Genomic DNA, 26363 nt, shown 5'->3' with positions numbered 1-26363 from the left:
GTTGGAGTTTTCCTTCCAATACTTTCTGTAGGGCTGGATTTGAAGATACATATTGGGAAAATCTGGTTTTGTCATTAAATATCTTGTTCTCTCCATCTATATTGATTGAGAGTTTTGCTGGATATAGTAGCCTAGGCTGGCATCTGTGTTCTCTTAATACTTGTACAACATCTATCCAGGACCTTCTGGCCTTGAGGGTTTCCATGGAGAAGTCAGGTGTAATTTTGATAGGTCTGCCTTTATATGTTACCTGTCCTTTTTCCTTCGCTGCTCTTAATATTCTTTCTTTATTCTGTATGCTAGGTGTTTTGATTATTATATGTCGAGGGGTCTTTTTTCTTTGGCCCAGCCTATTTGGGGTTCGGTATGCTTCTTGTACTTTTATGGGCATGTCCTTCTTCATATTTGGAAAGTTTTCCTCGATGATTTTGTTGAATATGTTTTTGGCACCTTTGAGCTGGGTTTCCTCACCTTCGTCTATGCCTATTATTCTTCGGTTTGGCCTTTTCTTGGTGTCCCACATTTCCTGGATGGTTTGTGTTAAGGATTTGTTGGATTTATGATGTTCTTTGGTCGATGAATCTATTTCTTCTAGTTTATCTTCTGCGCCTGAGATTCTCTCTTCCATCTCTTGAATTCTGTTGGTTATGCTTGTGTCCGTACTTGCCGATTTTTTGCCCAGCTTTTCAATTTCCAGCATTCCTTCCATTTGTGTTGCCTTTATTTTCTCAATTTCAGTTTTCAACCCTTGAACCATTTCCTTCACCTAGTTAATTGTTTTTTCTTGGCTTTCTGTACTTTCCTTAAGGAATTTGTTCATTTCTTCCACTTTTTTGTTTGTTTTTTCCTCCATTTCTTTAGGGGATTTTCTCACATCTTCTGATTCCTCTGCTTTGTTGTTGTGTTCCATTCTAGTTAGTGTAGATTCCCTAGATTCTGGTGGTGTCATGTTTGTCTTTCTGTTGTTAGGTGTTCTCTTGTATTACCTTCTTCCCATAGTTTCTTCCAGTAGGTGTTGGTGGTGTCTCTTCCCTCTCTCTATGGTCCTTCCCCGATGGGCTTATGCGGGTCTGAGATTCAATATCTGTAGCTCTGTGTGGTCCAAGCTCTCTAGGAGGTTTCTCCGCAGACAGGGATCCAGGGATGGGGTCAAGGATGAGGATCCAGAAGAAGATGCCAGCAGGTACTCACAGTGGTCCTCTGGCCAATAGCTCTGGCCAATAGCTGGTGGAAGAGGACGAGGGCTGAGCTGGAACTTGAGAAGGTTTAGCAGAGTAGTGGGATCTCACTGGAAACTGGTGCTCTCCAGCTGAGACCTCGTTCTTTGGCAGAGGCCAGGATTTGGGGGTCAAGGATCTTGCCCGCAGGAACTCCGAGTGGACCCACAGAGATAGGCGGATCTCTGGGAGGGGCCCGGGACTCCAGCAGAGGACTGGAGGCGGGGTCATAGTCCAAGCAGGTAGAAATTACAGGTGGTCCCACGAGTGGATAGTCAGGTCTCCTTTGTTCAGAATTGCTCCGAGAAGTCTCCGAAGTAGGGTGGACTGTTGCCTCCACCCTCTGTCCCAGTGCTCAACCAGAGCAGCAGGACCGTGGGTGGGGTAGGGCACAGGGTAGGGGGGGTAGGCTGGCGGTGGGGATGGGTGGGGTGTATCAGAGCTCCAAGGGTTCTCTCGATGGGGACCTGAGACAGGAGCAGCAGGATCAGGGGCCAACCCAGGGAGTTCACGCCGAGGAGGGGGGAAAAGAGGTTTGGGGGACAGGCAGCCCTGATTGGGCCCAGACTCACCTCTGGCCAATAGCCTGCAGAAGAGGACCAGGGCTGAGCTGGAACTTGAGAGGGTTTTGCAGGGTTGTGGGCTCTCACTGGAAACTGGCGCTCTCCAGCTGAGACCTCGTTCTTTGCCAGAGGCCAGGATTTGGGGGTCAAGGATCTTGCCCGCAGGAACTCCAAGTGGACTTGCATAGATCTATAACTCCTTTCATTGGAATGATTACAAGAGCTAAGCCTGGGCACCAGAGACTTCATTACATGGGAAACAATTTTTAATGGTGTGACAGTCATGGCATCTAGTTTTAAGAAGTATTGAATCATATTTACTGACTTGGAAACTGTTGATGAGAGTTTGGTGGGGGAAACATATTGAACTTGTACAATCACAATCCTGGCAGAGCCATATTTGTTGGGTATGTCAAAGTCATAATGCCAGCACAGCTGCTTGACAAAAATCCAGCAAAGCTGAGCCACAAGATGGCTGAGGGGCCATCTTTGGTTTTTATCTCCACCTGGTGCATATTTGGGGGACTTTGAATATTTGTATAATTTGGGGATACTGGAATGATGGAAAATTTCTCATGAATCATTTATTCCTTCTCCCAGGATTACTGTGTCTAAGCTTCACAGGACAGTCCTGAAGATACCACCACTCCCGCTTTTAGGGAGATGTCCTTATCTACTTGAAGGTCTTCCTTATGCCTCGGGGGTTGGGACACACATACAGAGGCCAGGTCTCTTTGTGAGGCTCTGAGACGTTCTTGAAACATCTGTCCTTGTGCGCACTCAGAAACAAGATATTCAAAACGAAGTCAACTTGTTTTTCCTTCTTCAATACCCTTTATATATGTAGGCTGACAACAGAAGGTGTAATCCAGATTAAAGACTGACCCTTTTGTTTGCTTGACTGATTTTTGGTTTTGGGTTTTTCTTTTCCTATTATTATTTTTTTCTTAATTTACATATCGATCCCAGTTCCCTCTCCCTCCCTCCTTCCTTCTCTCCCATGCCCTCTGATCCTCCTCCCATCCCATTCCCATCCCCCAATCCACAGGGAGTTTGATGCCTTCCAGGAGGGATCAACAAAATCTGTGAAGTCATTTGGAGTAGGGACTAGGCCCTCCCTCCTGTCTCTAGGCTAAGGCAGTTATCCCTCCATGAGGAATGTGCCCCCAAAGTCCTTTTGTGCACCAGGGATACATCCTGGTTCCACTCTAAGAGGTCCCTTAGTCTGCCCAGGCCTTCTAACTGAGACCCATGTTGAGGGGGCTCTGAGTCGGTCCAATGCTGGTTTCCCAACTTTAAAAAGGACTTCAAGATTCAGTGGGCTAGAGGAGTTGGCCACAGATCAGATAGCAAGCCTCTTCCCACAATACACTCAAGTAACTGTGGCATATACGGCAACAAAGTTAGATAGGCTGGAGTTACTTCTGCCCTACATAGGGACTCATTGATAAACATTGGCAAGGAAGATGCCACTACACCACCCTGATAGATAACCTCTTCTATATACATACTTCGGTTTTGAGCATGTTGGATTAAACTTGCAATCCTCCTGCCTCATCTTTTCATGCCACCACACATGGTTCAAAACCAATGTCTTAAGTGTGTTCATATGAGGAAAAAAGTAATAATACTCTGTGTGTCACCTTAGGCCATGTGCCAGCCTTAGAGACAGCCTGAAGGTCCAGTCTGTGTGCCTCAGCATTTGGTCACTGTGTGAACACAGTGAACCAGTTTGACAGAGCACTGTCTCCAAGAGGCCTCACAGTGGCCAAACCCAGGGAGCCAGCTTCTACACTGGCTCCTTTGGGGCTTTTTGTTGCTGTGGAGACAGTCTGTCTTGTGCTCCTGTCTGCTCTTAAACTCAAAAATAGCTGAATCTCAATCTCAAACTCCAGTTTCTGGAAGGCATTAATTTTAAGATTGTTTCCAATCACTTCTGTCCCTGTTTCTAATTCCTTCTACAGGAAGATCTTAGTGTTTTATAGACATTGGACAAAAGCTGTGATAAGGAAACTGTGTTAGTATGAATGTAATTGACCACCATAAGTTCATAAGAAGTGGCACTGTTAGGAGGTGTGGCTTTGTTGGTGTAGGTATGGCATTGTTGGACAAAGTGTGTCACTTTGGGGTAGGATTTGAGGTCTTATATATGCTCAAGCCATATCCAGTATCTCAGTTCACTTCCTGTTGCCTGTGGGTCAAGATGTAGGACTCTCAGCTCCTTCTCCAGCACCATGACTGCCTGCAGGCCACTACATTCCACCATGAAAATGGACTCAGCCTCTGGAAACATAAGCCATGTCAATTAAATTTTTTCCTTTTGAAGAGTTGCTGTCTTTTCAGCACAAAAAAAAAAAAAAAAAAAAACCCAAGTAAAAGGTTAGGTGCTGTGAACAGACACCATGACCACGGCAACCCTTATAAAGAAAAATTTTAATTGGGGTGGCTTGCAGTTTCAGATGCTCAGTTCATTGTCCTTATGATGTAACGTGGTGGTGTATAGGCAGACATGATGCTGAAGATGGAGCTGAGATTCCTACATCCTGATCTGCAGGCAAAGGAAGTGGAGAGAGTCACTAGGCAGTATCTTGAGCATAGGAGACCTGAAAGCATAATAAACACAGCAATAAATAAAGAGTATGAGCCAAATCTTTTATGCTAACTCATTAGATCAATAGAAAATGAGTGTAACTGATGAATTAGGGACATTTTAAAAATATTTATCTATTTATGTATATGAGTGTTCCTAGACCTAGTCAGGCAAGCTTAGAATTGTCTGTAACTTCAGCCCTGGGAGATCCAATGCCTCTAGCCTCCTTTGTTTCTGGAACTTGCACTAGGATGCACATACCCATGCATAATTAAAAAGAGTGAAAGGAAATTTTTTTAATGAATGTTTGACAAGTTATGGTCTGAGGGATGAGCTGCTGCCTGGGCCATGCTGATCTGAGTGGGCAGTTCTGTCACCCTGGGCCACGGTGTCATCCAGGCCTGAGCTGCTGTCTGGGACTGTGGCTATCACAGCCAGGCTCTGCATAGATGACTTGAGCTCCTGTTACCACTGAAGGCTGTCCAGATGCCTGGGGTCTGGGCTCCCACCTGGGGCTGTGTTAGAGTCTGGAGACCATGCTGATTTGGGAAGCTTATGTTTCCACCCATGGCCATGGTGACTTCTGGCCCCACGCTGCTGTTTATGGCCATGGCTGGGTTCATGGTCCTGTTGCAGCCCGGGTATGTATTGATGCCTGTTGCCTGTATTATTATAGGAGCCTGTGAGCCATGTATAGAACCAGGTGTTAAAGTATGAGGGCTGTAGACCTGGCATTGCCCCTCACTGGCCTAGGAAGAGCTTCCCATCCCTGGAGACCTGACATGCCTCTCACATCAGCCCTAGGAAAATGGACCCTGATGGCTCGGGCACTGGAGAACTTGTCCCTGCTCTTGGGAAATCTGGTCACACTACTCACCATGGGCATGGGAGAGCTGGCTCTGCCCCTTACCTGAGGGGGATGGTCCCAGTTGCCCTCACTGACCAACTCAGCTACCACCCAGGCAAACACAGACCTTTGAGCTGGCAATCTCCAACACAGACCCCATCTATGAGCTGCAGGAGCTCCTGAAGGGCCTGGTCTTGCAGAACTATAGCCACAGGATCTCCATGACTCATGGTAACTGCAGGATATCTGAGACGAGATTCAGTGAGGGTCCCAGTATTGATGGGGTACCAGAAGCCAGAGCCTTGAAAAAGGGTATACGGTGTAATACATACCATACCCCAATGCCATGAAGATGAAAGAAGATGCAATGGAGAGGTGGAGAAAAGGGGCCAAAGTGCTTTTTGTTACTGTGTTTGCTTTTTCTTTTGTTCATTTCTGCAATGTTCTTATTTTATTTTTAGTTCTCATTTTTATTTTATTTTTAATATTTCTTTTGAATATTTTCTTTGTGGGGGGCACTAAGGGTGAAGGGTAGATACATATGGATAGGGAAATGAGTGGGATTGGGTGCATGGTGTGAAATTCCCAAAGAATTAAAACATTATGCTAAAAAGATCAAGACTAACAGATTATCTGGTAACATTAAGAAGAAATAAAGAGGAGTGACTACTGTGGCTTAGGCCCATTTCCTGTGCTCTGTGCTGACTTCCTTCAGCCCTGGTTGATGCACACACAGTGTCCTCCCGGCCTGAGTATCCTAGATGTCAATTGTTTGCAATTCCCCCAAACCTCCTTCATGAGGAGGTGTGTATCCATTACTCACTGCAGTATAACATATCTGTGCACACAGAACGCTGGACATACACACAAGAGGAATATAACTAATAACAGGAGGCAAAGGATGCTTTCCTCTTTATTGCAAACACACACAAAGAGGGGTCTGCTTGTCATACATACATCATCATGGCATGTTAGAACTCTTGTAGCCAACAATACCCTATTGGGGCCACCTTAGGCCCCAGAGTGTATCCACAAGCTCAGAACAGAGGTGGGGAAATCTCTGTGGACATAAGCCTGAGGATCACAGCACTCAAGAGGGGCAGGGTAAGGCTCTATAACCAGCATCGTTGTGTGTTGTAGAAAACCACACAGGGCATGCATGGAGAAGTTGACAGGAGTCTTGACTGAGGACAGGTAGTAGGAACTTGTCTGAGAGTGAAATCCTACAGCCCAGAAAATTCAGTGTCTGCTACATTCTTAATCAATACTTGCAGAGTCCCACTTCTTAAAGGAAATAAGACAGGAACCATATCCTGATATTTTAGTTTCCAGAGGTGACACTGGAAGAGTTAGTTAATCCGGGTGTTCAATATAAATCCAGCTGGAAGTGATAGACAAGGTCTTCAAGTTCCTAGGCAGAGGCCAAAGGTTTAGTTCTGGAAATCGCGTTGGGGAGCATATGTGCTCGATTTAAAGGTGGTGGAAGGGGCCATGTGTTCCAATGTCAGTTGCAACAAATGATGGAAGTCAGTATCTACGGTGTTGCCTGTTGGTTTGTGTCCACTCAAGTCACACTCACACCTGGCACAGCTCTCCAGTGCCTTTTCAGGGTCACTATGAAATCCAGGCTGCCTATTGGGACAGAGGACACACACAGGAAGGTCCATGAAAACCTGATGGCATTTCAGCATGCCTCTGGCAGATCTCACTGCTCTCTGCCGCCTGTCACTACCCCCATGGTGACTCCCAGTCTGCACCTTAACACTTCCTCAGCCTCACATCAACCATCTCCCATCTGCTCATCACCCACTTGGGTTCAAAAGTAGGGGCAGCGAGGTGGCTGTTCACACAGTCTGAGCACAGAGAACCTGGGGAGCTATGCAGGCATTCTGTTCCTCTTTCCATGCCATCTTCTCTCTTTCCCATCCCCATTAGAGTGTGCAACCTACCCACATACTTGTAACATAGTACTCCATACACATGCTCGACCCCAGTATAGGTTTCATGAATGACCCTGTGAGGTCTCATTCCTTTAACCAGAAAGCAAGGCCATACTCCGGTATTCAAATGATTCCCTCCTTATTCACTCCAGTGACTGGCAGATATAATGTGCCCACTAATCCTTACAGTGAATGAGAAAAGTTTGCTCTGGTAGAAGCATCTGTCCACCCTTGCTTTCCTGAGGTTGAATGTGGCCTTTAGAAAAAGAAGCAGACTTCATGTAGAGCTGCTCAAGTTGGGTGAGTTTAGATACTGAGATATGAACATGCTGGCTTGCTTCTTTCCATCTGCTTCTGTATTTAAAGTGATGAACCCACAGTCTTCTTATGTGAAAAGAGAACATTAATTGTTTTCATCTGATCCAGAAAAGTTACAAATTGCGCCATGGTAGACTGACTCCAATTTATTCCGACTTCCAACTCATGGATGTGCTCTGGCAGGAAAACTCTCAGAAGCCTCCTGATGTTATGGAAGGATAACAAGGAAAGAATCTCCAACCTCATGGAGCAGAATTGTAATCTGTGTTCTCTCCAGGCCCACTCTAAAACATATGTACTTTGAGGGTTCTGATGGATTCCTAAAGGGAGGTTAATTACCACCTTCAATTATGACACATCTGTAGATGTGTACAGGGCAGATTAGTGGTGAGCTGGAGGGGCCAGCACCATCTTTTCCAGCATACATGTCCAGAAGTCATGGTATAGATCCCAAAAATGGAGTACTTGTAGGTCCCACCTCCTGTGGGTAAAACAGGCAAAGCGTCAGTAAACAAAAAGAGACCTGGCATCCAGTCAGCTCTTTTCAACATCTCTAATGTCAGCTCTTCCTTTCTCCCATCTGGTCTTGGCAGTGTTGGTTTTTTTCCCCAGCACTGAGTGTCCAACAACCTCATGGTCCCAGGCAGTATCTCCATCTGCACTCCATCAGTAGCCCTCTGTCTCAATTCCCTGGTACTACTAGTGCCTGTGGGAGAGACAGGGACAGGCTCCTCCCCCTGTGCCCACATCTTCTCTATTCCTCCCCCACACGCAACTGTCCTTCCCCATCAGAGCTCACCAGCAGGCAAGGCTTCTGAAGTCTTCCAGGCTGATGCTACCAAGGCCTCTGATCTAACTCTGACTCCAGTCTTTCAACCCCAGGTCTCTTTCTCTGTGTACCCCAGTGTCCTTCCATGTGACCCTACATGGGTCTTGCTTACATGGTGCACATATTCTGTGTCAGTAGGACATGTAGCTCATCCAACACAGGCTGGAAATTTTCCTTGTAGGTGAGGCCTACCAGCAACCACACAGGATGATGGAAGAAAGGTCAGTCTGTGGACATAGCCTTCACAATCTTAGTCTGCCATTGAAGACCTCTGGGATCCAGACTGGGAAGAGTTCCATGGGCTTGGGAGAGAGGAGAGTATATATACATATATATACATATATATATATATATATGTATATATGTATATCTATTATATGTATTATATGTATATGAGTATATATATCCACATACACACATACATACATACATATCTTCTAAATGTTTATAGCTTGCTGAGCTGTGGTAGAGCACACCTTTAGACCCAGTGCTCAGAAGACAGAGGCAGGCAAATCTCTGTGAGTCCAAGGCCAGCCTGGTCTACTAAGCAAGTTCCAGGATAGCTTCCAAAGCTCCCATTTCATTAAAAAAAAATGGTGTTTTGAGAACAAGGGGACTCAACACCAATAAAAATGGTCAAGGTGATCCAGCATTCACAAAACAGCTCAAGGCTACTGACTGAGATGATCCAGCCTCAAAAAATGCTCCAGCCAAGACTTAACAGTTATCCTAATTTTCTCAGGGTCCCTCAAAGATTAGCAGCACTCTAATGAACAGGAAGTAGTCTAAACAACTACAATCCACACTCCAAAAAAATAAGTTATGAATGTTTTCATCATTTAGGGGGTTAGTTACAAGTTGTGATAGTTAATGGTCAAGAAAAAAGCTAAACACAAGAGATTAAGTCAGGGATCTCATTCTAAAATGAAAAAGGGGGATTATATAAATGATAGAATTAAAGGGTAGATTGACTCTAATAAAAAAACTATTAATATTAAACATTTTATATTGGCATGAATTTTGGTTTATTGTTGCAAATTCCATGCTAATATTGTTATAATGTATGCATATTTCTACTCTTGTTTAAGTTACTGTTTTGCAGCTCATTTATAAGTGCAATGTATAATTAAAAATACAGATGAACATTTAGTCCTCTATGTGTTTTGAAAGTCGTATGGAGAGAAATGAGACAAATATTTCCAAAAGGAAATCCCATCTCTCTTAAAATACAAAATCTCTTTTAAAATTTCTAAGTCTGACAACTGTGGGCTCCTGACAAAATTGAAATTAAATGAAATAATTTCTTATTTCAAGAAAAAAGGACAAGTCGGGCATTGGTGGCCCCTGCCTTTAGTCCCAGCACTGGGGAGGCAGAGGAAGATCAATCTCTGTGAGTCCGAGGCCAGCCTGGTCTACAGAGCAAGTTCCAGGACAGGCTTCAAAACAATACAGAGAAACCCTGACGAAAAACAAACAACAAACAAACAAAAAGAGTGAAAGACAAGTGCACAGTCACAACCAAAACAAAACCCAACTCAACAGTGAAAATAAATCCATTCCATGATCTAGATCCACTCTCTCTTCTGGGCTCTTCTGAAGGACTGGCATCACTTCTCAGCTCTGCCCTCTACAGGCCAGCCACCCTCCACTGCTGCTGCTGTTCTTCCTGGTCATCCCAGGGCACTGGCATCTCCAAAATGTGAGGGTCTCCTGCTGCAACTGGGCTGCACTTGCACCAATAGCTTCTCCTAGGCTGACTTCGGGGCCTCCAGCCCCGCCCACAGTGAAAGCCTCAGCTGCTCTCCAGGACCCATTCCTGCCTTCAAACCAGGACCACCTGGGCGATTGCTGCACTAGCAAGTTCAGCTGCCAGCATGAGCACACAGGACCTTGTGCAAATACTTCTCAGAAGATGTCACCTCAGTCATGCTGGCCTCTTCTAAATCTCAGCTGATCCTTCCGTCCCAGCTGAACAACATCCATAGCCCAGCAAAGGATTCACTTTAGTTGTCCTGGTATCTTGCCGATCACAGCTGATTCATCAGCCACAGAAACCAGAAACCAAGTAGCCCAGGAGATTCTTTGCTTCCCTCTGAAACTTCACAAGCCAGGCCTCCATCATTTGCGCTGCCCTCAAAGCTCTTATCTTCCAAGCTCATCCAGATCATCCCACTCAGCTCTCCACACTCAATGGCTTCTCTAGCCCAAAGTTCAAAAGTCTTCACAATTCTTCACAAAACAGGGTCAGGCTTTTCAAGCAATATCTCACACTATTCCAGTACCCAATTCTGTCTTAGAATTTCAATGGCTGTGAGATAAAACCTGGATCACCAGCCCAGGAATGGTACCACCCACAATGGGCTGGGCACCCCTCCCCCCCATCAATCAGAAAGAAAATGCCTACAGCTGAATCTTATAGAGCAATTTTCACTGCTGGAATTCCCTCCATCTCCCCTCCAAAACTTCTCATTTTCCTTCAATGAATCTATATTCACTGCAAATTAACAAAAATAAAAGAAACAAGAATCTAAATCAAGATAATGGCAATTTAGGTGACTGTCTGGAGTATTTTCCTAGCAGGCATGAGCCCCTGCATGTTCTCCATCACACTTGTAAAAAGGCCAGTGCTTAAACTTCATCACTGAGGAGGTAGAGGCAGAAGAGTTACTGCTCAAGGTCTTCTAAGATGCATACTCAGTTCCAGACAAGACTGGGCTACTGAACACTATGTTTTACAAGAACAAAACCAAACCCACAAGCAGCATAGCCAGAAATATTAAAATGACCTGAATCAAAAACCTCTGGAAGATACTTGAGTAACAGCCCGTAAAGGCAGTCCCTGATAGCTGAGTCTGACTTTGATGACACAGGCTGGTGACTCCAGCATTCAGGAGACTGAGTCAGGAATATTGTAATTAAGAAAGCAGAGCAGGACAAAAGGAGGCCATGTGACAGAGCTTGGGTTGAAGGGTATTTTATTTGGGGGAAAATGAATGGGAAAAGGGGGAGAGAAGGAGAGAGTAGAGACCTGCTTCTGTGGACAGGAGCAACAGATGAGAGAGGAAGAGAGAGGCAGAGATGCAGAGAGACAGAAAGATGGGAGGTAGGCAGGGCCCTTTTAAAAGGGAACACAGTGAATGTGCCCAGGTGGTGCTCTTAGTGGCTGCAGCTGAGGGTTCATCCTTTCAGAACCCCAAGGACAGGCCAGTACAGATGTCTGAATACTGACAAAGGAGACCACAGATTCCAATCAGCTCAAGCTACTCAGCCAGGTCCAGGACAGTCTAGGCAACTAATCAAAATGCTGACACAAGTATGAAAAGATCACAAATTATCAAAGGAGAACATGGTATTTGAGTTCAAGGCAAAACTTCCTTTGGGTTTAAAACCAGTGTCTAATCTACAAATGTGGAGACAGAAATTCCAGGGACCTGTACTATCCTGGGTCTATAGTCCTCAGTAGGGAGTGGCTGGCTGGGTGATGGAGGTGTGTGACTTACCAGAGGTGGGAGTGCTCCTATCCAAGAGGCACAGCAATTGGCTCTGGAACTCTGGGCATCTTCTCTGGCTCCTCACAAGCTTTTGTGCACCTCCTCCTCACTCCTTCCCTTTGCTGCCCGAGCTGCAGCAAAGGATTTCCACAGCTGTCCACCCACAGCTGCAGCTGGATTCAATGCTTAAAGCTCCAGCCTCTTACTCCATCCTAGTGGGCAGGTGTGTGTGTGGCGCAGATCCTCTCCTAGCAGGAATGAACTGAGACTATGGGAAATGCAAGCACAAACAAGCCTATGTTCCTTCTTCTTCTTCTTCTTCTTCTTCTTCTTCTTCTTCTTCTTCTTCTTCTTCTTCTTCTTCTCCTTCTTCTCCTTCTTCTTCCTCCTCCTCCTCCTCCTCCTCTTCTTCTTCTTTAATATCTTTCTATTTAGTGAACCAACTTTCCTAAGGCTGGCCTCCTTGGCCAAGTGATTGACAGGCCCAGTTGAATTAATTCACAAGGTAAAGGGATAATACAACAGGATGTTTTAACCTTTGGATGGATTACAAGGACAGGATTCTCCCCAGGTCAGAGGTCAAACATAGTATAGACTATGTCCAATAGAGGTGCTTTTCCTGGACAAACCCCTAATTCCTGTGTCTCTCCGCAGAGACATCAGTAACAGCTGCTGTGATGAAATACCCCAAGACAAGCAACTGAGCTGTAAAAGAGGCTTCTGTGTCTCACAGCTCAAGGGCATGCTGCCCATGAGGACAGGGATGAGTCTGTCCATCACAGCAGGGATGCCATGGTGGCAAGACTGAGAGGCAACTGTCAGGCTGTGTGCACAAGCAGGGAGCAGGGAGAAAGCAAGGGTGGTGCTGAGTTTGCATCGCCTTTCTTGTTCAGTCCATGACTCCAACACATGGAGTGATGACCTCAGCCTATGACACAGGACCTCCACATTGAGAGTGCAGCTCCCTGCCTGACTCTTCAGAACAGCAGCAGGCATGGTGCCTTGATGAGTCTAAAGCACCAAGGTGACAAGGCTAGCCATTATATAAATGGTTCTTTTGTTTTATTTGTTTTTCCAGACAGGGTTTGTGTGTGTCACCCTGGATATCCTGGGACTCCATAGACCAGGGTAGCCTAGAACTCTCTGAGCTCTTCTTGTCTCTGCCTTATGAGTGCTGATATTACAGGTGTGCTCCACCAAGTCCAAGTTCCTAAATTGTGACATTCACTGAGCAATGGGCATTTTCACTGGAGTTGGAGTGAAGGCTGTGGCCAATGGGATTCAATACTTTCAAGTATTTGATCTTTTGGAATTTAGCAACACAGGTGATGAGATCCTCACAGACGAGAGCTACTTGCATTTTCTAATGTCCAAAGTCTCAAACCATCACACCATCCTACCATAACGAACCCAGAACTTCACTCTCCTGAATTCCCAGAGACTTCTCTCTTAGGTGATTGCAGTCTGTCGAGTTGGAACACACTGAATCTCTTTTGCCAAACCTTGCACCTCATCCCACTTCCAATCAAAAGCCCCACTGGTCTACTTTTGGTGTTCAGGTTTGGTGTGATGGCTAATTAATTGTGCTGATGGGATCAAGAATTGCTATGGAAACTCACCTGTGGTGATTTTTTTAAACGAAAAATATAATAAAAGATAATTTGTTTAAATTAAACATTTTTGCTTTACAAAAGTGTCAAGATAAGAATATGAGACATGGAGTAACAAAATGTATTTGCAAAGGGTACATTTGATAAAAGAATGTTATCCACAGGAATCATGAAGTTCTTATCCCTCAACAGTAAAGAAGCAAAACACATTATTAGTGAGTAGAACAACAACCCTAATAGAAGAGCACATGCACAAGGAACACAGAAATATGGAAGAGATTATCATCATATGATCTCAGATACACAATTTAAAACAACAATGGAGAAGGGCCCCAAGACCTTACCCTTGGTGCAGGAGCCATTGGCAGTGGATGGCTGTAGAGAGTCACTCTCCTCTCAGGTCTTGGATGCTGATTGATTGTGTATGTCCCAATGGATGGAAGCACACCTATTCCATACAGGTAACACTAACTGAATTCGAGAGGTTGTTAAATCAACAATGAAAAGTAGCACATGGAATTGTCGGAGTTGTGGTGAGGTACAGTGTTAGAGATGGAGATAGTGATGGATGGATGGATGGGCATTATCAAAGTGCATTGCATAAATGTATGGAATGTTCAAAGAATTAAAGGAAAGGTGGGGGTTCCATTATACCTTGGGTAGAATGCCCAGAGTCGGGAACACTAGAATTCCCAACTGCTAAGGAGGACACTTTGTACCAGGGACCAGTGAGAATACAATCTGGCACAACGAATTTGAGAGAAAATTCTGCCTGTTTCCTTTTTATTTATTACTATTAATTTATTTTTTACATCCCAATCTCGGTTCCCCCTCCCAACTATCCTCCCGCTCCCCCCCTTCTTCCCACCTCCAATTTGCATCTCAGAAAGGGTAAGGACTCCCCTTCCCGAAACAGATGGAAGCAGATTCAGAAATCCACAACTAATCAATGGGCCCAGCTCCTGGAGTACAATTAAAGTGAGGGAAGAGAGATAATATGAACAATGGAGTCCAGACCATAATGGGGTAATTAGAAACTCGTGACCAGAGCCAGTGAGGTCAGGTCTGACTCAGGTCTGACAAATGGGAAACCTGCATGAGACCCAGCCCCCGGCGATTTTGCAACAATGTCTAACTGAGCAGGAAGGTGAACCACACTGAATGGAGTGGTAGGTACCATCTTGTAAGATGTACAGTTTTTCCACCTGCCTCGGTCTTGTCCTGCCCCCGCGACAGCCCCAATCGGTCTTGTTCTGCCGCTGTGCCAGCCCCAAATAACACACTGATACTCTGTATTAGAGGTCTTGTCCCCGCAGCTGCGCCAGCCCCAAATAACACACTGAGACTCTGTATTAGATATAATTCTGTTGGCCCGGTTACTTGTTTCTTATCGGCTAGCTCTGCCTTAATTATTAACCCATTTCTGCTGATCTATGTATTTCTCTTACCGGGGAGCCAGCATACTGCTTTCTCCGGACTCTCCATCTTGGCTCCTCCTTACTACTTCCTATTTCCTCCTTGTCTCCTAGTCCCTCCTATCTTCCTTTCCTATTGGCCAACATTGCTTTATTCATTAACCAGTATGAGAAGCATATGTACATAATGGCATCTCCCATCACCATCTGATGGACCACACGCCAGGAATGAGTTTAAGAGAAATCAAACAGCACCACATCATCTTTCTGCTTCCTGTTTGCTCTCCATGAGCAGGCCCCGCCCACTCTTTCCACCACTTCTTTCCCACAATTCCACGCCTGCAGTGCATTTCAGGATCAGTGGCCACACAAACCCCTTTCCCTGTTAAGTTGCTTCTGGTGAGGTTTCTGGTTTAAGGCCAAGAAAGAGCACTGGTTACTTATCTTTAGTGGTAGTAACCTTGCCTGGGGAGAGTGTGAGCCAGACTCCCTTCCAGACACAAACCCCTTCTAGTGATCAATACTGCTAGGAGGGAAGGGAAGGGACTTGTCTCCAGAGGAGCTTGTATGACACTTGCTTACATCGCTAGTGTACATTCTTGACATCATGAGCAGTGAGAGCTTGACATTCCCGCCAGAGGCCTGGGAACCTGGTATGATGTGGGGGTGACTATTATGCCATGGGAGCATAGAGAAGGGCCAAGGAAAGAAATGTAGCACTTGGTCAAAGTGACTCTTTGAAAACGGCCTCACTTGGGGCCGTTGTTAACTTGTGATTCCCAGTTAACTAGTCTATTTGTAAAGTCTCTATTTCCATACACTGTGGAGGCTTTTCTCATTTTCAGGCTCACTGACCATCTGTTTAATTGTCCTACTTTTTTTTATTAGTTTAAACTGAATCTGGCTCTGATCTTTGAGTCTTTCCATCTAATGTTGATTCTTGATTTCCTATTTTTTTGAGTTGCATTGGTCGAGTATCATTTGGAAACTCTCTTCTTTTTAATGTACAAATGTAGTGCTATAAATTTTTTTAATTGGTTTAATTTGTCACTTTATCTCAATGGTAAAATGTCCCCTCTGTGTTAGTGACATCCTGTCACTGACAGATACAGTCAGACCTAACACCATAAGAGACAAAGAAATAAAACTTTTGGAATGAAAAAACAACACCCAATTCCCATCAACGAAAGTCTCAGAATGAGCCCTGATACCACCAGAAACCTATGGCAGAGACGTCTCAGGTGAGCTGATCTCACACTAATGTTTCCAACAATGTGCTTTTGTTTCTTTTCTTTGTCTCTACCATTTCTACCTACGTGTCTACCTATGTTAGTGGATTCACCCAGCCAGACACTCTCCACAGCAGACCTAAAGGCACAGGGGTTCTCATTTTTGTTTCCAGATGAGGTGATGGGGGGCTGATTTTGACTTCAAATGCAGTTTTGTCTTGCTCTTAAATACCACTTTTTTTCATTTTTAACTTGTGATTGCTTTAAATCTTGGGGTCAAGGTTTTGCCATGTTGCCCAGATTGTCCCAGAACTGTCTGAGTAGCCCAGGCTATGTAGACACCCAGACTTAGTTAGCTCCTATTGGCTGACATTGCATGTTGTTACTCAAGCGTGTGCTAATGTTCTGTTGTGGTTGTTTATCTCATTTAAGTTATAACAAGTTTACTTCTTTTGCTGGTTTTACTTTCTTTTTGGTTTTTCAAGACAGGATTTCTCTATGAAACAGTCCCAGTTCTCCTGGAACTCAATATTATGTGTACCAACCAGGCTGGCCTTGAACTCAGACATCTGCCTGCCTCTGCCTCCCAGGTACTAGGATTAAAGATGTGTGCCAACATGCCCAGGAGTTGGTTTCACTCTTTGTTTGTTTGTTTGTTTATTGACTTATGGTTTCATCCAGGCAGGGATGCTCTGTAGCTTTGGAAGCTCTCCTGGAACTGGCTCAGTAGACCAGGTTGGCCTTGAACTCACAGAGAGCCACCTGTCTCAGCCTCCCTAGTGCTGGCATTAAAGGATCTCACCACTGGCTTTACTTTCTAAAACAAGATGCTTTCCCAGCATGGTGGTTCACATTTTCAATCCCAGTACTTGGAAGGCAGAAGCAGACTGAGTTTGAAGCTGTCTTGGTCTACATAGTGAGTTCCAGGACAGCCAGGGAGGGATACAAAGAGACATCCTCTGTCAGACAACAGCAACAATAACAAAAATATGGACTATTGCCAAGGCTAGCATAGAAACTCCATCCATATCTAGCTGACCTCAAACAGTGACCCTCTGTCCCTGCTTCCTAAGGGCTGGTTGGGACAGGCACTGTGGCCACTTTATCCAGTGCTGGGGATAAAATACACCATCCTGGTGCATGCTAGTCCAGAACTCCAAAAGATGGCCTGCATTGACAGCATCTAGCCTCAAGGTTTTCTTTCTTTTATTAATTTACAGTGAAAATGAGAGGATAGTAAAGGGAAATCAGAAATTCTAGAGAGTGAGAAGATTTTAAGGGGAGAAGAAACACGTTAAAATTATTTAATCTCAATCTGATTGTGGCGACGGCCTAGTGGGACTAGGACTTATTCCAGGTGGATGAACTGGCTTTTAGGAGCCCATTATGTGTGTGTGTGGGGGGGTGTGTCTCACCCAACCTCGACCATAAAGGAAGATGCAACTCAGGGGAGATCTTCTTCTAGGAGTTTAATCAGGATCCTTGAACAAGCTTCTTCTTCTGACCCCAGGGGAAGGCCTGCACAGGTTTAAATCCCCTTGCTCTGACCAACCCTAGTGAGCCACATGGACCCTGCAGACAGGCTTCTCTTATACAGAAACTAGCAAGCTGAACAGGCTTAGCCAAATAAGGACTTGTTTATGACAGAGAGCGCTCACCATTGGGAAGGTGGAAGGAGGAAGCCAGCACCATCTTTAAGGTGTGGCACTTCGCAGCTCTCTACAGCAGGGGTAGGAGGTTACCTTGCCTAGCCTGATTCAGGGGGAACAGGCTTAGTTCAGACTCAACTAGGTTTCCCAGACTTTGACTGCTCAAGGGAGGCCTTATCCCCTCTGTGGAGTGGATTGGGATTAGGATGGGTGGAGGAGGGGATTAGAAGAAGGGGAGAGAGAAGGAACCATAAGGATTTGGGGCAGATTGTATGGGACAGGTATTCTGACACTTGGGATTCACAGAATACTGCCCGGATAGGAAGGTATCCTGGAGCTCGGCAAGCCAAGGAATACCTCAGTCACAGTAAGCATAGCAGTTTACAGCCCTGCTTCAGGGAAAGGATTTCCCCGTGTATCAGCTCTGCTCTGGCAAGAGAGGGTTTCCCTGGTCTATCAATTCTGCTCGGGTCCGACGGCTTCCCAGTGGACTCCCCTGGAGACTGGAGAGCTAGCTGAGTGTAGCAACTCCATTCTGCCAGGGGAAGATTTCCCCAGCGAAAGTGTGGCAGCCCTGCTCCTCTCCACTCATTCAAGAGATTTATTGGGAGGGAAGAATCCAGGAGAGTGGCCTCTGCCAGGATGGAAGGAGGCAGCTGGACAGCCACAAGCTGTAGAGGAATTCTTAGGGGGCAGGGTTTTCCCAGGCAGATTTCCGCGATGGGAATTGGTCAGATTTCTCTATCCTGGACTTTAGGATAGCTAGATCTACTGTTCAGGGATTGGTTGGTTTTCTGCACAGGTTTAGGGTCAGATTTGGCTCTGGTTTCAGGGCTAAAGTATGTTTCTTTCACTGGTCCTTTTCAGCCTTTTGGGTCTAACTTTAGGACCAGGGTGTATTTCTTTCACTGGCTCTGACTCCAGGGACAAAGTGTGTTTCTTTGGCATTGGTTTCAGGATCAGGGTGCATTTCTTTGGTTCTGGCTGCAGGAACAAAGTATGTTTCTTTGGCTGACCCCTTTTCCCTGCAGAAACTGGGATTGGAAATTAAAATGAAAAAAAAATTTAAAAAGATACTCAGTTTTCCTTTGTTGCTGTTGACAGAAAAACTATTGAATTGGATTAAGTTTGGTGTTTGTTTAATATGAAGTTTTGGGTAGCCTGGAACTTAAGACTAAAATTACAGAAATCCTCCTGTCTCTGCCTCCTGAACAGGTGTGTGTGTGTGGGGTTTTGTGTGTGTGTGTGTGTGTGTGTGTGTGTGTGATCTGTGTTCAGGTCTTCTCCAGTACCACAGCTGTCCTGGAACTATTGTCTACTAGCTCTTCATACACCACACTCTGGTATGAGAAGCCAGAGGCACCATGTCTGATGGGATTTTTTTTCTTGTGATCTCTAAGAGATAGATACTTCCTGGAGATTGATTTGTGTTTATAAGAATTGACATTTCCTTGGATGTCTTTCTTGGAAGTTTCCAGGACCCAACAAGATGAGCTTCCGGACCCCACCCACACTGGAGAAGCTGGCAAGGAAGGCGCTGCTGAGAGATGAGGCCTTGGCCATCTCTGCTCTGGAAGACCTGCCCAAGATGCTCTTCCTACCACTGTTCCAGGAGGCCTTCATTTGCAGACTCCCTAACATTTTGATGGTAATGGTGGCAGCCTGGCCTTTACCCTACATCCCTGAGGGGACCTTGATGACCTCCGGCAACCTGGAGTTTTCTCAGGCTGTGGTGGAAGGACTGAGGGACCTGCTGAGACAGCAGGATCACTCCATGTAAGTATGACCTATGTAGGGTCACATGGAGGAACCTGGGGTACAGGGTAGACAAATTCAGAGTTGAGATAATGGGGTCAGAGGGAAATCAGAGGCCTTGGTAGCATCAGCCTGGAAGACTGCAGAAGCCTTGCCTGCTGGTGAGCTCTGATGGGGAAGGACAGTTGGGTGTGGGGGAGGAATAGAGAAGATGTGGGCACAGGGGGGAGGAGCCTGTCCCTGTCTCTCCCACAGGCACTAGTTGTACCAGGTCAAGAGTAACTGATTGCAGGGAAGCAAGGCAGAGGGCTAGTGATGCAGCTCAGAGAGAGCCATTGCCAGGGACCATGAGGTTGTTGGACACTCAGTGCTGGGAAAAAACAAACAAGCTTTGCAGAAATCCTCATGGGAGAAAGGCAGAGCTGACATGAGAGGTGTGTGGAAAGGACCTGAATGTCTGTGGGGTCTCCTCTCTCTGTGACCTTTCACCTGTCTAACTCACAGGAGGGGGAATCTTCGAATACTGGATTTTCGGAGGGTGCACCGTGACGTCTGGACCATAGAGGCTGGGACAGAAGATGGGGACTGCTCAGCTGAGACTGTGAGTGAGAAGCAAGCAGTGAAGCCCCCTCCCAGATACGAGCAGAGGCAGCGTCTGAAGGTGATAACTGACCTCTACTCCAGGTTCACACAGGAGGAAGAAGAAACAGATTTCTTGCCTGGGGCTCAGCATAGAAAAGACTCCCTACAGCTGTGCTGTGTGAACATGAAGATTGTGTTATTGTCTGAAGATCATGTCAGTATGTTCCGGAAAATTATCGGGCTGTGGAATATTGAGGTGTTAGAATTCACCATAGATTGGAGTTGGAGTTCTCTGTTACGATTTTATCCCTACTTCGCGCATATGAGAAATCTTCACACACTTTCTCTGGTCTGGACCAACAAGAACACATTTGAGCATGCCTATACATCAGACTACAAGTGGTTTGTTCGCACTTTCATATCTGAGCTCTCCGGTATCAGCAGCCTCCAGCATCTCTATATGGATGGGATCTGTTTTCTCAGTGACAACATGAAACAATTGCTCAGGTAAGGATGGATAGAGAGCTGTTTCTGTTACCAGAGCAAAACTTTGAATTTTATGTTAAAGAGTTATGGGCCTGGTATCTTCCAGTTCTTGGAGAATGAATTGTGAAGGAGCCATTAGGATATCTAAGCATGGTCTTGTTTCTGTGTAAGCTGAACCCATGTGTTCCATGACCACACATGAAGCAGAGACCTCAATTGGGGTAGACAGTGTGTGCATAGTGCGTCACAATGACTTGGATTGCTCAGATTTAGTGAGAATACTGTACACTTTCTCCCTTAGATCCTGGCTAAGCTAACAGGAAGGGAACAGAGAAAGGAGGGAACCCAAAGAGTGGAGGATCAGAAAGCCCGCATAGCTCCCAGGGGTCTGTGCTCAATTTGTGTGAACAGCCACCAAGATTTCCCAGGCAGGAATTGCTTGGAACAATAGGGGCTGAGAGGATGGGAAATGGCCCATAGGGGTTTGAGGGTCAATATGGGGTGGAGACTGGGAATCCCCACAGAGGAGGTGACAGGGAGCAGAGGGCAGTGACAACTGCCTGATGTACTGTCAGGTCGTCCATGGGTGGGTCCTTCCCTTATGTGCTCTAGGGTATAACAGATGCACAGGAATTCTGTGTCAGTGAGGAGAAGGTGCTACAGAGCTGTGCACTGAGCCATCCCACAGTGATCCAACTGACACTGGGACACATGTCCCCTTCTACTGTTGTGTAATCCCACCACACACCCTCTCCAGCATCATCTGTCAGAACTAACCCTTTGGTCTCTGCCTAGGAACCTGAAGAATCGCCTGGAAACCTTCTCTGTCACTCACTGCCAGCTGTTTCGGTCAGACTTGTATCATTTGTCCCAGTGTCGGCGTCTCTGTCAACTAAAACATCTGGACATGAGTGGAGTCCTACTGTCCAATTTCTGTCTGATGCCTCTCAGGGTTCTCCTGCAGAAAGTGGCAGACTCCCTTGAGACTCTGGAATTGGAGGGGTGTGGGATAAAGGACTCTCAGCTCAGTGTCTTCCTCCCTGCCCTCAGCCAATTCCCCAAGCTCACAAAGGTCAATTTCTATAGCAATGACTTCTACATGAATGTCTTGAGTGACCTTCTCCACCACACAGCCAACTTGAGCAACATGGCCATGGAGCAGTACCCTGCCCCTCAGGAGTGCTATGAGCTGGGTCTGGTTTCCATAGAGAGATTGGAACAATTTTGCCCTGTGCTCATGGATACCCTCAAGGCCATAAGGCAGCCCAAGAGCATCTCCTTTGCTACAGATGTCTGCAGTAGATGTTCTAAGAGCTGTGTGTATGAGCAGGAGACCAGGCTTTGTTCTTGCTTGCGGTAAATAGGGGAGTGCTACTTTTGGTCCTTCTTTTTCAGGGTGGTTACATAGAGGGCTTTGTGTAGGGGTCTTAAAGTGAGCAGTACAGACACACCTCTGAAGGAGGTTGGGATTGTAGGGGTTTTAATCTAGGATACTCAGTGTATTAGGGGACTCTGTGTGCAGATCAAAGATGACAGTAGGAAAAGGCAATGCAGAGAGAATGGGACATGTTTCAACCCGAGCTATGCTCTTTGCTTTGTCACTTAAAAAATATTTGACTGTAACCTGCCAGCCTTGATCTCGTATAAAAGTTACTTTTCGTTGCTTTAGTTATGTTTATGTGATGAGGAGGTGCGTGTCCCCTAGTGCAAGTACCAGAGGCATAGGATTCCTAAATTAGTTGCCTGACTTGTTTGCTGGAAGCCAAACTAGGCTGCTCTGGAAGAGAAGCAAGTGCTCTACAGTCCTGAGGCATCTCTGTCTCCAGCTCCTGGCCTTGAACTCTTAATCCTCTTGTTCTGCCTCCACCTCCTAATTGCTGAGATCAAGGATATCACCACCATATCCAGCCTCCATTGTTCATGGATCCTACTATATAAGTATGGTCACTACTATATGAGTCTCCTGTACTGGTCAAAATTCCTCTACTGTTTGAAGCCCTTCTTTTACCAGATATAACCGTATTTCCACTATTCAATTGTAATTCCCCATCTTTATCTTTTTTTCATCTAGCCCTTAATTTTTCTCATATTTGTGGATCTAATCTGATAGCTGGAAAGTAATTTTGGATGATACTCTTTTATTTCATTTTTGTGTTTATTAAAATATAGATCCTTTGTTTCAATACAAGTGACTCTTTTTGGCTGATGTCCATACAAGAATTAATTGTAAGGTTTTTATAAAGTACACTCTGGAAAGAGAAAGAAAAACATGAAAAATGTGATTGCTGTGACAGTACCATTTGGGACATAACCTTAAAATTAACCCTTGCTAGGAAATAGGGTCTATCATAATTCACTTAAAATCATACTCAAGCTGAGTATAATAAGTTGCACACTGATCAGAATACATTATCATGTGCAAATCATTTTATATTTCACCTACAGTCACTGCTCACAGACCAACACAGGGTTCTTCTGGTTTTAGAGGCTGCCCTGGAACTAGCTTGTAGGCTAGGCAGGTCTTGACCTCACAGGATCTGCCTACCTCTGCATCCTGTGGGTGACACCAATGCCCGGCAGATCAACACAGTCTTAGGAAGGAGAATACAATACTGAAGATTCCACCTTGTGGTATCCAGAAATAAGAAAGCCAAATAGCCATCTCTGTAGCTTGGCAAGACTTCCCATGGAGGGATTAGAACTCAAACCCAGCCACATAACTTTCTACATACCATTTGTCCTGCCTGTAAGATGTGCTGGAGTATAGGAGACACAGAGCTTGTGGGAGTGGCCAACCAATGACTGGTCCAGCTAGAGACCCTGGCTGTAAGAGTGAGCCCACCCTTGATAGTGCCTGGAGGGTCAGGACCAAGAGGCTGGACAGCCCAGAGACTTAGCTTCTGCAGAGACTGGAGGACTCTGTAAGCAGGTTTTTCATGTCTGGCTCTCACATGGACTCTAAGTCTTCATATGTATCAGAGTTTACAATGTCTGAGTAACATGCAGAAGGGCTAGAGATGAAGTTCTTCATAGAGAGGGTCGCATCCTCCTGTCTCTCTGGTTCATCTCCTCTAGTTGTAGTCTCTATATGGGGCCCTGAACCCTGAACATGGAGATTTCTGGGTCACCAGCTTACAGGGGACATGCCCTGATTGATCTCCTTTCAACACATACTATAAAACACAGAGAGAACCTGGCTAAAGCTCAAGGAACTGAATGAGACAAGGCATCATTACATACAAGTCAAATGCTCTACCATGTAGTCAAGCCCCAGAATGTCAGAAAATTTGAGAGTATTTGGTTGTTAGTGATGCTGTTTATATTTTAGAGCTGTGGTTTCAGTTGTAGAAAACAGATTGGTTTGAAACTCACTTTGCAGATTATTCTGCTCCAAAACTCCCAGCCATCCTCTTGTCTCAGCTGGGGGTGTAGCTCATCTGGTTGAGAGCTTGCCTATGCATCAAGCATCCCCTGGATTTGATCCCTTGCCCCCAGCTCCACATGACAGCAGCTGTGGTTGTTCATGCCTGTAATCCAAACACAAACGTGGAGGAGGAGGGAGCATGTGAAGTTCAAGGTCTTCCTCGGTTGTAGTCAGAGGCCACCAGGGTAAGTGACATCCCAACTCACAACAGCAAAGGGCTAAAGACACTACAGGAACTCGAGTGGACCTTACTAAAGCAAGGACAGCATTGAAACAGGTGCCAAAGCTGTGCAAGAGGACGGCACCCAGTCTAAAGTGGTTGCTGGTCTGCAGAACTGGGCCAAGGAAAAGAGGAAAAGAGGAAAGCTGTATCTGAATGTGAATTCAAGTGGTCACAGTGGCTCAGGGGACCATGCTATGCTGCAGTCCTGGGGCAGAGCTGGGGGTCCATTTTTGGAGATCTGGTGACATAAGCACCAGTGGTCTGGTGGCATAGATAGTGTGAAGTGCCAGGTGTCCCTCTTTACAGGATCCAGGAGAGGGTTTGCAAACCTAAGTGATTTTTTGTGTGTGATAACATCAAATAGCACTACAAGGACTGGCTGTTTGAATAAATGTTTTTTTTTTCTGTTTGTTTGTTCTTGTTGTTGTGGTTTTGTTTTTGTTCTTTGTATTGCCTTGGAGCCTGTTCTGGAACTAGCTCTTGTAGACCAGGTTGGCCCTCAACTCACAGAGATCTGCCTGTCTCTGTCACTCGAGTGCTGGAACTAAAGTCGTGTGCCACCACCGCGTGGCTGAAGGGTAAGTTTTTAATGGAAAAAGTTACACACATTATGGGAAGTCTTGGCATTTGAACACAGATGGAATATTTTCCTGCTATAAAATGAAGGCACTTGGAGTTCAAAGCTACTTTATGAAATAAAAATATAATTACATTATTTCTCTGCTCCCTACAATTCCTTCCTTTTCTTCCCTTCCACATCATTGTCAAGTTTGTGGTGTTATCCTTAATTACTATAGATTTATTTATATGCAAATAATACATAAATCCAATCTTGAGTCCATCTAGTATTGTATGTGTGTATACTTTTAGGGCATTTTGTTGGTTAACCATGAGGGTTCTCATCCCTAGGAAAGATAAACAATAACTCAGCTGTTTTTTTAATATATTGTATTTACGCTTTCTCCTCCTACCTCTCCTCTATGACCCTCCTTATCTCTCTGCCTATCCCCAGCCCCCATCTACTCCTCCATTTCTATTGAGTGGAGGGTTGGTCTCCCAGTGATACCCATCAAGATGAAGGCTGGCTGAGGCAACCCTGTATGAGGATGAGGGTACAAAGCCAGCAAGAGTCAATTGCTCCTGCAGCAACTGTTAAATCCCACAAGAAGACCAAGCTACACAACTGTCACATACATGCAGAGGGCCTAGGTCAGTCCTGTGTAGCCTCCCTTGCTGTCCATCCAGACTCTCTGAGCGCCTATGGGCCTAGGTTAATTGGTTCTGGGGGTTTTCTCATGATGTCCATGACCCATCTGGCTCCTACAATTCTTCATCTCTTCAGCAGGATTCCTGAGGTCTGTGTAATATTTGTTTGTGGTTCTGTACATCTCTGTCCATCAGTTGCTAGATGAAGCCTCTCTGATGACAGTTGGCTAGGCATCAATTTATGAGTGTAGCAGAATATCACTAGGAAACATTACATTGATTGTATTGCCAGTAGTGTTTGGTTCTATGCTAGGTCTCTGGGCTGTCTAGCCTCTGGTTCCTGACCTTCTAGCCAGTGTCAGGGCTCTCTTACAGCCAGGGTTTCAGGCTGGACCAGTCATTGGTTGGCCACTCCCATAAGTTTTGTGTATCCTATACTCCAGCACATTTTACAGGCAGGACAAATTTTTGGTTGGAAGTTATGTACTGGGTTGTTGTTTTAATCTCTCCTCTGGAAGTCTTGCCAAGCCACAGAGATGGCCATTTCAGGTTCCCTATCTGCCATGACTTTCTTATGTCAGGATGCCAGCAGTTTTTAACCACCTATAATTGTGTGTGTGTGTGTGTGTGTGTGTGTGTGTGTGTGTGTGTGTGTGTAGAGGGGGGAGGGTTTGAAGTTCTCAGTGTTGTTCATCACTGTGATTTCCATGATGTCCAAGTTAAAAGAGCTATCAGGAAACAGTTATGGTGTCACATGTCACATACCTAGAATCTCAGCTCTTGGGACTGAGGCAAGAATGTCAATATTTAATGATTATAATCTACTAGCAAGTTTAAGTCCAGCTCAGACTGCTTAGTGAGTCTAACTAGGCCGAACTGGAACACACAGTGGAACACTGTCCTAAAAAATCATAAAAATTGAAAATCTGTGCCAAGGAAATAAGATCATTTGGTCTGTACCTGGTGCACAGGTTTCTAACTCCAGCTAC

General features: G+C 45.4%; 1 protein-coding gene across 1 annotated transcript; it reads left to right on the top strand.

Annotated features, from left to right (window-relative positions):
- Positions 1-4937: 4937 nt before the first annotated feature.
- Positions 4938-21943, top strand: LOC127232431 (PRAME family member 15-like). The gene is made up of 7 exons (XM_051198574.1): positions 4938-5011; positions 5333-5501; positions 19170-19474; positions 19958-20542; positions 21097-21107; positions 21292-21812; positions 21917-21943. The coding sequence occupies exons 1-7, from the start codon at positions 4938-4940 to the stop codon at positions 21941-21943; spliced, it is 1692 nt and encodes a 563-aa protein (XP_051054531.1).
- The last annotated feature ends 4420 nt before the right edge of the window (positions 21944-26363 follow it).

This window comes from Phodopus roborovskii, unplaced genomic scaffold (genome assembly GCF_943737965.1).
Source record: "Phodopus roborovskii unplaced genomic scaffold, PHOROB, whole genome shotgun sequence".
NCBI lineage: Eukaryota > Metazoa > Chordata > Mammalia > Rodentia > Cricetidae > Phodopus > Phodopus roborovskii.
Note: the sequence above shows the minus strand (reverse complement) of the source record. Positions and strands in the feature narration are given on the sequence as shown.